The sequence below is a fragment of the Cornus florida genome, unplaced genomic scaffold (genome assembly GCF_030987335.1).
Source record: "Cornus florida cultivar Cherokee Brave unplaced genomic scaffold, ASM3098733v1 CherokeeBrave_3.0.0_Hap2_Chr08, whole genome shotgun sequence".
Classification (NCBI taxonomy): Eukaryota; Viridiplantae; Streptophyta; class Magnoliopsida; order Cornales; family Cornaceae; genus Cornus; species Cornus florida.
This window is the reverse complement of record NW_026775578.1, coordinates 11674059-11687610: the sequence shown is the minus strand read 5'-3', so window position 1 is coordinate 11687610 and position 13552 is coordinate 11674059. Positions and strand designations below refer to the sequence as shown.

At 33.4% G+C, this 13552-nt stretch overlaps 1 protein-coding gene across 3 annotated transcripts in view; it reads right to left on the bottom strand.

Moving 5' to 3' along the window:
• LOC132269374 (DExH-box ATP-dependent RNA helicase DExH11) overlaps positions 1-6758 on the bottom strand; it is a 30636-nt gene extending 23878 nt beyond the window's left edge. The window contains exons 1-7 of one of the 3 annotated variants that reach the window (XM_059770550.1): positions 6411-6758; positions 5372-5629; positions 4787-5047; positions 4601-4669; positions 4288-4363; positions 2756-2955; positions 2531-2638 (exon numbers count right to left, since the gene is read on the bottom strand). In XM_059770550.1, coding sequence (XP_059626533.1) covers positions 2531-2638; positions 2756-2955; positions 4288-4363; positions 4601-4669; positions 4787-5047; positions 5372-5629; positions 6411-6545 — 1107 coding nt within the window. In that variant the 5' untranslated portion in view covers positions 6546-6758. Of the gene's footprint in view, positions 1-2530; positions 2639-2755; positions 2956-4287; positions 4364-4600; positions 4670-4786; positions 5048-5371; positions 5630-6410 lie in introns of those variants that run through there. The other 2 variants (XM_059770551.1, XM_059770552.1) reach the window with 2 other exon arrangements.
• Positions 6759-13552: the final 6794 nt, after the last annotated feature.

The following is a 13552-nucleotide window of genomic DNA, read 5'->3' as shown; positions in this document are numbered from 1 at the left end:
TTGTAACATAATCCCTAATAAAAGAATAAAGAGTCTACAGCGTAATTTTCTTTTTTTTTTGGTTGGGGGGGGGGGGGGGGGGGGGGGGTTGAGTTCAAGTACCATCTGGTTCGTTGGGAGCAAGTGTGTTGTCCTTTTCGGAGTGGAGGTTTAGGAATTAGAAGGTTATTGCCTTTCAATAGGGCTCTGCTTGGGAAATGGCTCTGGAGATTTGGGGTTGAGAGGCAGTGGCTTTGGAGGAAAGTTATTGCCAGCAAGTTTGGGGAAAGCAGTGGTGGATGGTGTTCCCTTAAGGTGCGTGGTCCTAGGGGTGTGGGGGTTTGGACTTGCATTCGAAAGGGATGGGAAGTTTTTCGCAAGCATGTTCGCTTTCGGATCAGGGATGGCAGGAGGATTAGATTTTGGGAAGACCTTTGGTGTGGGGAGCTTCCCCTTGCTCTTTCTTTCCCTCGGCTTTACAGGATTGCTTCTAATAGACAGGCCTTGGTGGTTGATTGTTATCATCTTGATAACGGAAGACTAACTTGGGATGTTCAGTTTAGATAGCATTTTCAGGATTGGGAGATTGAGGAGGTCACTCGTTTTTTGGAGTTACTGTATCGTCAGGTGATTTCTCATGAGGAGTCTGATTGTTGGCTTTGGAGTCCTCATTCTCAGGGTCGTTTCGAGGTGAGGTCCTTTTTCAGGTGCCTTACTGTTGGTGATGGTGGTCCTTTCCATTAGAAGGCTATTTGGCACTCCAAGGCTCCCCTTAAAGTGGCTTTCTTTGCTTAGACTTCTATCTTGAGTAGGATTTTAACCCAAGATAATTTGAGGAGGAGGAATCAGGTGGTTATCAATCGTTATTACTTGTGCCGACACGATGAGGAGACAGTGGATCACCTTCTATTGCATTGCAGTATGGCCAGAGATTGTTGGGATTTGATGATTGGATTATTTGGGGTCCCATGGGTTATGCCCTGTTCCTCTAGAGAGTTGATTAAGGCTTGGAGAGGTGTCTCAGTTAGGGCTCTCATGCGGGATGCTTGGAGGGCTATCCCTCTCTATATTTGGTGGTGCATTTGGCTCGAGAGAAATCGGAGATATTTCGATGGCAAAGAGTAACCTATGTCTATGCTTAAGTTCTCCATTATTTCCACTCTTTTTTGTTGGGTCTCAGGGAGAGACTATCGTTTTGTTGAGGAGATTGTTATTTTTTTGGCCTCTTTGAAGGCTTAAGGCGTTTTGTGGCCTTTTGTTTCCATGGGATTCGCTCCCCTTTTGAGCGCTTCTTTATAAAATTCTTACTTATCAAAAAAATAAAAAATAAAAAAAAAAGGAAATTTATGTTTAACTTTCATATATGTTAAGTAATGAACATATATGTATTATATATGTTGCACTTAAGTGGAAGGGTAACTTTGTCTTAACAAAACTTTTAGTAGGATACTTTGGTCATTTCATATTATATGTTAAGAAAAAAGAGGTATTTATACAAAGTCAAGGGGTATCCAGGTCATTTTACATGGTGTCATTGCTGTTAGAGCTCTAACATGGGTGCAAGTGATGACACGGAGTATTTGTGTAAGACATAGCAAGCATTTGGGGTCTTAGTGTTAACCTTTTGCAAAATTTGTATCTAGGTGTTATAAGGGCAAACCCCAAGGGGTGTCAGTGTAATTTACCCTAAATAAAATAAAGTAAAAAAAGTACATATGAGTGCTAATTTTTCCTCCACAAGACCAATAAGTCCTATCAAGTTTCAACAAGACTATTAAGTCACACTTTTGGGACATTTTTCACGTAAATTCTAAGCCTTTTAAACTCCTACTTACACCCTTACAAAATTATAGAGCAAAATGGTGAAGCCAAAACCACGTAATCAGCCGTAACAGTTTGCAGAAGGCTTTGTCAAGCTTATTGTATGTCAAGAGAAAATTAATAATAAATAAACTAATTTTCCTACACGACCAATAACTCCTATCAGTTTCAACAAGACTATTAAGTCCCGCTTTTGGGACATTTTCCATGTAAATTATTAGCCTTTTAGAGGCCTACAACACAAAATTGGACTTAAGGGCCTCAAATAACAAAATCGTGGACTTTTAAAGTCCACTTTTCGCCTTTGCTTGAGTTGGGAAAAATAATTTCAAATTGATGCAGAATCATTGTTCACTTTTCTTTCATATCCAAAAAGCCCTCCAACTTTTGAAATTACCAAACTAACCTTAGTTAATTAGTTTGCTAAAAGTGGTACCTTAAAGCACTATAGTGGTACCTTATTCACCTTTGGAAAGTACAAAGCTCTAACTTATCGCTTATAGTACGCAATCGTACTAATTTTAGCACTTCTAATACACTGCTTAACCAAAGGCTGCTTTGGTAATTTCAAAATTATAGTGGGAGGGCATTTTGGAAATGGAAGAAAGGTGGACAATGATTCACCATGCATTTAAAATTATTTTGCCTAAGTCAACCTAAAGATCTGTTTGATTAGATGGAAATAGCAAGAAAGGAAAGGAAGCAGAATTTTTTTAAACACAATTAATACCTCCTTTTGGAATGTATCCAATTCGAAAGGAAAGTCCAGTGCCATGTCAGGAACAAGCTCATGAAAGCGATCTGCAATCCCTTCACTACCTCCGCTAACAGCCCAAAACTGCAGATAGAAGCACCCATTAACCAACAGCACCGAGAGAAACAAACTACAAACAGACAAAAAAGATAGTATTTAAATGTCGGAATCTTGCATAAAGCACTGCTTTCAGATACCTACCTCTTTTTGCTGCTGTCCGCCACCATCACTACTTCCATCCAATCTTGAAGATGATCCCCTTGATTCAACTGATAAAATCTCATCCAACACGGCTGATTGAGTGTCAAAAACACCACCAGCCACATCCACCTTATTCACTTCAGCATCCAAGGGTAGAGATTCTGACTTCACAAGCTCCACATCATTAACTTCAGCTTCCACTGATAACACAGCATCCACATTAGCCTCCACTAATAAACAACACGGCCGCCCCCCCCCCCCCCCCAAAACAAAAAAAAAAAAAGAGGAACATGGATAACTAATTTTTTAAATTTCAAGATTGATATGTGAATAGATGGGCAATTATCAATTTGATCATCTGACCACCTGGTAAACTTCAAAAAAAACCTCAATAAACAATGCAAAATGACTAAATGTTAGTAGTGCAGTACACATTTCCTCCCCCTACCCGTTTTCCACAATGATGCACGGAAGGGAAGATTGTTTGTCAAGCACTTAAAGTAACTGTCATTTTTTAATAAGGTCAGCGCATTTAAAATTGGCGACAATATGAGGAGTGAGGACTGCAAAACTAACTTCAAAGTTGGAAACTGTACTTGAAAGGTGAATAGAAACTATTGCTTTTCAACAACACGTGTTAGCCCTCCAAGCCCATCCCCCTGCCTCCTTCCTTCTCATATCCTCTATCTCCGGCACCCCAAACACAATATTACCATCTCCAAAATGTAACTAAGAAAGGTCCAAAAATATAATAAACAAAGTCACATAGTTCTATTTTTTTTTTTTTTTTTTTTTGTTCAAAACTAAAATTATTGATTCCATTAGTTTATCTGTGCCAAATTTGAAGAATTTCAAGAAAATTCTAGAATTACACCAAAATTCTTCATTGATCATATGTAAATATAATTTACTATAAAAATCTCCGTAATTATTCATAAATAAACCACATAAGTTTCAAATTCCAAACTACTTCAAACACTGATTTAAGTATTTAACAACACGTGTATTCTTTATTGAGTGCATAGTTTTCTCCAACTAAAACACATTAGAGTTTCTCCTAATCTTTTGCTGTTCACAATGATATCTCAAATAACTCAAAATTTTAAAACTGTTCCCAAAATTCCAACAGTGAATGCTTCCAAAATCCATATTTCTGCCGTATGCTCAAAATATAAGCTACTATTCATACCATTTCAGTATTGAAAGTTGAAATCCAGCACAAAACTCAGATCTCGGACTGCTCCAACACCATTTATTGGCCCTTTTGTCTGATATCAAGACCACTAAAAGTGGCAGTCTCAACCATCCTAGTCAAAAATTAATTTAATGCAACGCAAGATGAACCGAGATGAATCTAGCTAAGCCCATTCCAAACAAAGAATAATAGTCCTGAACCTAGAATTGGTCGTGCATAAATTTTTTGAGCTAAAGCAGAGCTAGCAAGGCTAGCAATGCTAGCTCAGCATTCTTGCTCAAAACAAACAGGAACGTAAAAAAACAGAATTTCAGAGTGGAGTGTAGATCATACGGACCATCTCCCGAAAATTCTGTGACATCCTCCTCCCAAGCTTTCTTAAACAAGTCATCAAACTGCACAGAAAGCTCAGCCTGCATGAAGAATAAACACAAAATCATTGATTACATAAAGCTGCAAGGCAAGTAATAAGATTCGTTTCTCAAAAAAAGTTATACAAGCATGGTACCCTGCATACATGACCACATGCTTCATGAAACTACCAAATCTTAACTTCCAGATTTAATATGCAACCATAATAGCCCAGATGTGGAAATATATTGTAACTAATGAGTGTGGAAATGAAACATATCTGCACTGCAACAACTGACCACCTTTTCATCTGGTGTGCGATTGACTGAAATTTGATCCTCGTACACATTCCATGAAGATGAATATGCCTTCAAAAGGTATCCATGCAAACAAAATTGTCAAAAAAAATATAAAGTTAAACAAAAAGTAAGATCATGGTATATTGTTATGAGTTCCCAATTATAGGATAAATCAAGTAATTTTACTTTAATATCACCAAGATCCAATCCTTGTTTAAAGCTAGGAGGAATCGCCTGAGCAGGACCACCATTAAGCACCTCCCGTACCCATTCACCATTAGACATACCAACAGGAAGAATCCTTTCTGAAGATTGAGAATCATCCAAACCCCCTGGACGAAAAGGACGGCTATTGAGGCTTCCTTTTACAAAATCCTTTGCAGGTCCAGCAATGCGTGGCAGAGCACCAGAATTCTCAGCCCCAGCCATAAGTTCTGATACATCCACCTAAAGTATTATAACAAATCAACTCCGCAGAACAAATTCAGAAAAAGAGGAGTTAACAATGACAACAACAACAGCGACAACAATTATACTGATGATGATGATGATAATAATAACACCAACAACAACAAAAAAAAAGACTGCCAAATCCCAAAACCGATTTGGCAGTTGTCCCTAAGGAAAATAAAAGATAATAAGCAATAGAGGTTCTGTGAACTTATATTCTCAGTATAAGCTACAATTTACAATGAACGCTCGTGCTTGTGTTAGCTAATTTGAATATTTGCGAGGGAACAGGCACGCATTGGATAAGAAATCGTTTCATACCTGCACTGAGATCGGTTCCCATATTTCTTTCTCTGGACCCCTCTTTGGGCGTCTGAAAGGTAATTCCCATTTCGGAACCACAACAGACCGGGGCAATGAAGGCTCTAGGTTAATTTTCGCTTTATCAAACCAGTCAAATTCCCATTGTCTTCCTGCTTTTTCTGGAGAAAACTCGTCAGTGTCCAATCTCGGCAGTAGATATTTCTCCTCTATATACTCTTTTATTGAGGTAGGTGTTTCTCTAGCAAATGCAGGTGGCTGATGTAGACATAGAAATAAGAAAAAATGAAGTTAGTCAAATGAATATGAAAATTCAAAACTTTAGATACATTTAACATTGCTCTTGAAGTAATGACTATTCAATTTATAGAGTTTATTGCTGCATATCTTAAGGCACACCAAGGTATGCCATTGAAAGGATAATTTAATAGTATCTTATAGTTGACCATCTGGGTCATAACCTAGGACACTAGATCAATCACCTATGGTTTCCTTGATTTTTTGACAGCTTTTGTCTGAAATATGTGAAATCCCAAAACCCGCGTAAACAGAACATACACTGAGCAATGCCGTCTACTTTAATTCACGAGAAACCTTCAAGAAGAGAGGTTATCACCTTCACTTCCTTTTTCTCCAAAACTCTCAAAAGTTAAAACTCCTATAGAAGATCATCTTTCCCTCATTTTCCATTCTTTTAACCCCATTGTGTTCCACTTCCTTCCATCCAATCATCATGTAAATCTTGCATCAACCTCCCCACCCCAAACCGATGCAACCATTATCTCACATATAAAACCCTAATAATTAAGAAACAACACTATTCAAGGCCGACTTTAAGCACACGTAGGAAAACCTAATAAGTAAAAACACCCGTAATCGAATTCAACAAAATAATATCTGTAACCCTAAATAATGATTTCACTCTAGCATTCAAAAAGAATGAAGTTTAGATTCTAGTGTGTGCAGTTGAAAATTGTGAGTGAGTTATTATATAAATGTCTATATAAGTGTAAATGTATATAGAGAGAGGGAGACGGACAAGTATGAAGTCAGGGAGTGACTTGACACTGTCGGAGCGTTCGACCGGCGGGAGGGGCTCGACTCTGAGGTGACCACTGTGACCGGAGAACCCGACCCGAAATGAAAGTTCGTTCGCTGCGGCGATCCGATCCATTTTTTTGCTGCGTCTTGCGCTCTTCTGATCCCTTTTCCGGCGATTGCCCTCACTTTCTCCGCCGACTTAGTTTGCTTCCGATTCGAATGCGTGTACTTTCGCGGGTTTTGGGAAGAATGAGAAATAAAATCGGTGCGAATTAGTTCTTTACTTAAACCTCAATTAAACTCTCTTACAGGTACACCGGAGTAGGAGTAACGAGAAAGGTACTGATGTCTCCTTTCTACTACTAAAAAGGCAACGTAGATATATATATATACATATTACATATACACACACCAGTGCTTCGGTAAAAATAATGTGCCGTTGTAAAATCTTGATAAAATTGGGGGAAAAAGTAAAAACATCTCGTAAAAAATTATTGGAACAATAAATAAATGCATCTTATAAAAATCAATCACCTACATATACTTAATAGTAGAGTAATTGTTAGAATGAATCACAAAAATATTTGATTTATTTAATTTTTAAAATGTGCGATTATATTAAAATTTTAAATTATATTTTATGTCTTATATGTGTGTGTGTGTGTGTGTGTATATATATATATATATATATATATATATATATATATATATATCCCGATTTTATGCTTAATTATCCTCGAATTAAATTTCTTGATCCTCGAATTAAATATATTATGCTTAATTATCCTCGAATTAAATTTCTTGAAATAGCATGTTCAAGAAATTTATATATATATATATATATATATATATATATATATATATATATATATATATATATATTGTCTTTTATATATATATCCCTTCAAGTTATGCTTAATTATCCTCGAATTCGGTTTCAAAATCACAAAAATATTTGTTGATTAACTCCGAATACTTGTTAAAATCAATTAAAATACTAATCAATCACAGTAAGTAAATTCTAGACAAGTTATTTGGGTAGAATGAAAAATACTTGTTTAGGTTTGAAAGATATGATATCATTAACCCGGATGAAACTATTTTATAAGTAACAAATTCTAACATGTGGAAGCTTTGTGTTTTTGTCCTGATATATCTTATTTTATACTGATATTATTAGGATTTAAATTGAATATTATATTTTATTATCTTGTATTGGGTATTTTTAATATTGGTTAAATAATTGAATTGTATACATACTTAAGGTTTTTTTGTGCTAATGAAAAAAAAAATTTAAAAATTTTATGAACATCTGTAACAAATATATATTATTAAATACTGCTATTATTTTTTGTTTTCAAAATTGTGACAATAACAAGTATTAATAAATATTATTTTTGTTTTTAATTGTCACTCAAAAAAACAAAATTATGTTTATACTTTCTCGAGGATGCAAAAAAAAATAATAAATAAATAAAAGGTTACTAAAAGGGAAAACTACGTATAAATAGACTTAGTACCCTTAAATAACAAAATAATCTAATTTTAAAGTTCAATTTTCAATTTGATTGAATTAAACAAAATAATTACAAATACATCAATAGTAATTATTAAGGTCCAAAACACCCTCCAAATTCTTATTCTAAAATACCAAAATATCCTTGGAGTTATATAATTTCAAAATACCAAAAGTCAATTAAGAAACTATCGAATCTTGACTGTGAATCCTGTGTTTGGAAGGAGCGTAAGTGAAGAAAATTTGTGATGAAAATCCCTCTTTACAAACGATTGAGAAAATTTGTGAAGAAAATTTGTGAATCCATTGCAACAAACATTACAAACGATTAAGGTTGAATAATATTTTCTTACAAATCCAAATTTATTTTACACGGCATTTTCTCCCTCTTTATATGTACTATTTACATGTTTAGACATACACTTTTTGAAGACACATAACACTATTTTCTGATAAATTTAGGATCATCCCTAGATGTTTAGGGATCAAGTTGTGATACTTGTTCTTAATTTTCAAATAGATTTTCATTATTCAATGAGACTTTCTCTCTCTTCAATTAGATCTGTCTGATTTCAAAATTTTCTGAAATTTATTTTTTTCTGGGTTATATATGTGACCATACTGGGTATAGATCAATTGACCCAAGTGTGAGTACTTGCATTTTTATCAATTTTTCTGGTCATTTTGATATTCATGCATTTTTATGTTATTGCCGGAAATTACGATTTAAGTTGCAAATGTGTTTAATTTAGTTAAATGTCATTTGTTTATTTCATAAAGGGTATTATGGACTTTTTGTTTTACAAATGATATATATGGTATTTGATTATTTTATATAGGGCAAAGTAAACTTTTAGTAGGCACATGGCATAATTGGCATTTAGAAATAATTGAAGGACTTTTTGGTCATTTTTGCTTGGTCTTGCATTTGACTAATTGTGAGCTTGACACATGGGGGTTCACATGGCCACGTATTGTGTGTGTGTGTGATGACATATAACATTACAATTGAATGGGATAGACACAAAACACAATCTACAGAATGTCATTTTTCGTCCTTTTTGTTCTCTTTCATAGTAGTCTTTTTTGCATGACACTTTGAAGCTTTTGTGTTGGGATTTTGAGAAGGGTATGTGAATGAAAAGTGTAGTTGGTGTCTTGAGCTTCATTTTGGAAGCAAAGTTGCAATCATTTCTTCATTGCTGGGATTTTAAAATCTGATTTGAAAAAGGAAGGGTGGGTTGAATTTCAAGAGGTGTTCTTCATTTTTTTGCAAAATTGGTAGCTTACTTTGGTTTGTTTTAGATTGTTGGTAGCTGGGTTTTCAAGCTGCTAAGAGGTAGGATTGTCTAACCCTCAATTCCTTTACCTTTAGTGAGTTAATTTCTTTCAAATTTTGAGTTGCAAAGTGTATACAAAGAAAACTGAAATTTTGTGCTGTTGAAACTTAATTACATGGTACAATTTGGTCAAATTCATGTAAATTTGTAATTTATCTTTTAGAGATAATTTGATATTATAATAATATAGTTAATTAGCTTTCATTGAGAATTAGTTTCATTTAAACTGGTTTAGAAATGAATTTATTACGAATTTTTTGAGTTATAGTGTTCTTGCTGGAAATTCTGGGTTGGGTGCAGATTTTGTCCGAGTTTTTCTCATCAAACCTAATTTAAATGGTAAGGGATTTTGGTGAAGTAAGATTTTATCTTGAAAATACAGTCTTTAAACTTTCAATGGGCTTTGAATTCACTCAGTTTGGATGAAAATTGATTTTTTTTTTTTTTTTTTTGATCAAAACTGTTCCAGTTGGGAATGCATTTTGTTAAACTAAATTGACACTTTCAAAGTACGTTGTTTAAGCTTTCATTAGGCTTTGGAATCACTCAATTTGACATATAATTGAAATTATTATGAATTTTCAAAGATGTAGGTAACAAGTTGCGTATGAATTGTTAACAACTAATAGGGGTTGTTTTAACCATCACACCTTTTGTTTCCTTGTGAACAAAATCTTTTAAATTGAACCATTATATGACTTGAATTAAGCTTTCTTTACAAGCATGTTGTGTAATAAAAATCTGAAATTTTGTAACTTAGACAGAAATGATGTGTTATGTGTTTTAAATATGGAATTTGAACTCTTAAAATGTCGTTGATGTTTATGTGTCTAAAACTGAAATTCTAGTAATCACAATGGTTATATTGTTATTGTTTGACAAGCTGAAAATTTTATATTTAGTTCACTCCAATTATGGGCTGTTTTGTTATGAGTTTGGTGTTGTAATAGTGTTCAAAAAACTGAATGATACATTATCCTTGAAACATGCTGCCATGATAGATTTGCTGCCAAAGTGTGTTCATAGAATTTCTATATGTTTTTTATGTCTAATAACTTCTATGTTGTATAGATTAGATGACAATATGCTTGAGTTGATTTTTTTAATACTGTGATAGTATGTCATTGTGAAGCTTGCTGCCGTGATAAATTTGTTGCCAAAGTATGTTTATAGAATTGGATTTTGATGTGAGTAGTGATGTGGTATTATAATATTGTGAAGCATGTGACATTCATGCATATCATTGGGAAATAATGGAAAAAAATTGATTTGAAATAAATGATATGGATTTTTGGGAATGAATTTTGTAAAGGATTTTGTGAAAAACCCGGTCGCCTAGAAGTTGCCTAGGGACCGCGGCGTCAGTGAGGCCTAGAAGGGACTAGGGAGATCGCTCTAGTGTAATTGTGTTACTTGGGCCTCAAATGACGCCATGGAGTTGCCATGGGTTAGGGACAGTGGTCAATCCTCCTCTCGTGCCACAATGGAGTTGTCACGGGACGGGTTCACTAACGGTTTAAAAATGATGATGGAAATGGTTTTAGAAAAATGAGGGGCAACATCGCATGATATTGCACCCATTGCATGTCATATTCATTTATGACTTGATTTATAAATGTGATATTATGATTATTTTTCTCCCGGCATAGCATAGGACCAGCTAAGATATTGATTAATGTGATAATTATGGAGTAATAGAGATGGATATTCTCAGTTCGTGTTTATGATTAGACATGAGCGGTTATCCTTTTGTCTAGGTGCAGTGAATCATTAATACTAAATGGTTCCTTAGGTATTAATAAATGGGTAGTCTTTTCACGTTACAGGGGTTTACCTTTAGATTGATGGTTGTGCTAATTAGAAAGGTGAAACTTTGTATAGAAGGTTGCATTAAGGGGAATGATTTTGACTCTGCTTATATGACACTTTATATTATTCTGTGTTGACTGCTTTTGTGTGATAGCATGATTATGTGACGATTATTTTCCCTATGACTAACATGACTCCCTTTCTGATTCCTATTCTTTGTTTGGATTCATGGGGGTATTAAGGAGTGGTGGTTAGACATTTCCTGCAGAGCTGTGGTTGCTCATTCCTATTATATATTCATTTTTTTCAGGTTATGGACAAGAGGTTGTAGAGGGAGTTCCTCCGCAGCTATAGACGGATTTAGGGTTTTATTTTATTGTATATCTTTGTCTAAATGAGAAATGTATATTTTGAGACTAGTATGTATATTTGTAAATATTTTTCCAAACTGATCGTGTTTAAATATTGTAATTAAAGGATTATGGGATTTTACGTATGAAACCCACTTTCATATTTTTAGATAATGTGTGAACAGGGAACTTTATTTAAAATGATTTTGAATCAAGGGATTTTCTATTATCAGCTATGGACATTAAAGTTTTATTTAAAAAAAAAAATTCCGACATTGTTCCAGGGCTCGGTCAGACATTTCTGAATACAAGCATTTCTTTGCTCTGTTTTATATTCATAACCTGGATTACGGTCTAGGGTCGTGACACAAGAACCAAAATTTTTAGCTTATCCTTTATTTTTTTTGGTAAGCAAATCATTGTAGATAAAAATATGAAGCTTAAGCCATCGTACAAGAGATCTGACTAAGACGACAAAGACAAGTCAATTAAAGTTTGTATAATAATCCTCTGGTCATGTCGGTCACTCCCTCATCAACGTGGTTGTTTAGAAAAGTTATCAAAACCCAAAGCAACAATAATAGCAACAATCAAGTGAAGAAAGAGGGCTAAAACGAGAGGAAAGAGGAGAGATGATGAAGATAGAGGAATGGAGCCCAATCTAATTGAAGAAAGAGAAAAACGTCATTTTGGAAAGAAAAAAAAAAAAAAAAAATGGTAAGAGCAATGATGTGTCCATGCCATGTAAGAATCGGACCAAAATAGGCTCCAAAATTATTATATAATTATAAGAATATTTTAGTATTTTAAAATAAGAGTTTGAAGGGTATTTTAGACTTGAATAATAATTGTTAATGTATTTGTAATTATTTTGTTAAATTTAATCAAATTGAAAAATAAACTTTAAAATTAGACTATTTTGTTATTTAAGACTACTAAGTCTACCTATACATAGTTTTCCCTTACTAAAACCCTTTAGTGTCATCCCTTCTCATGTACGTACAACAAATTAGCATACACATGAATCATTACCCTTATAATTTGAAACTAATTTTAATTTTCTCAAATAACACACATACAATTTGTTTTTATGAGGAAAAAAACGAATATATGACAAATTTTGAAAGTTAGATGACACTATGTAATGAAATTAACATCCATCATTTGACATCCACATATTTATTTTATTTTATTTTATAAGACAAAGTACAAAAAATTCTCCTTGACTTGTAACATTTTTAGTAAAATTTTCTTATCTAATTTTTTACCAAAATAACCCCCTCGATTTGTAACCCATTCCAATAAACCCCTTTATCTAATTTTTTTACCAAAGAGTCCCCATCGACTATCTAAGGGGTTAAAAGAGTTGATATTTGGACCAAAATGCCCTTTTATTTAAATATTTATTTTCTCGAACTTTAAAAATTAATATCTCACACACCGTACATTCAAATATTGAAAATAATATATGCACGGAAATTTTATAAAAAAAGGATTTCAGAAAATATAAGGGTTGTTTAACAAAACTTCATAACCAGAGATAAATAGACAATCTTAAAAACTAGTACAACAATCTTATTTTATTTTATTTTTTTTATAAAATACTCGGATTATTTGTAAGAAAATTTTCAGAATTTTTCACTTGAAAAAAATTAGCCCCCAATAGAGACCAAATATTTAATTTTTTATTTTTTATTTTTAAATTGTGAGTCTACAAAATAATGAAAATACTTTGACGCAAAATATGATATCTCATTAAATCGATTTTTGTTAGGGCTAAATTTTTTTATATATTCGGCTTCATATGTAAATGAATAATTTTGAAAATTTTATTGCAAATATCTCGAGTTTTTAAAAATAAAATAAAATTGTTCGAGTAGAGTTTTAGATTGCTTATATCTCTCTGGTTATGAAGGTTTGTTGTACAAATTTTATATTTCTGGAATCCTTATTTCATAAGCTTTCCATGCATATATTATTTATAATTTTTAAAAGTACGATTTGTGAAATATGAATTTTTTAAGTTCGAGAAAATTAAGATTTAAATAAAAATGACATTTTAGTCAAAATATCAACTATTTTACCCCTTCAACTAGTTGATGGGGGTTATTTGGTAAAAAAAAAA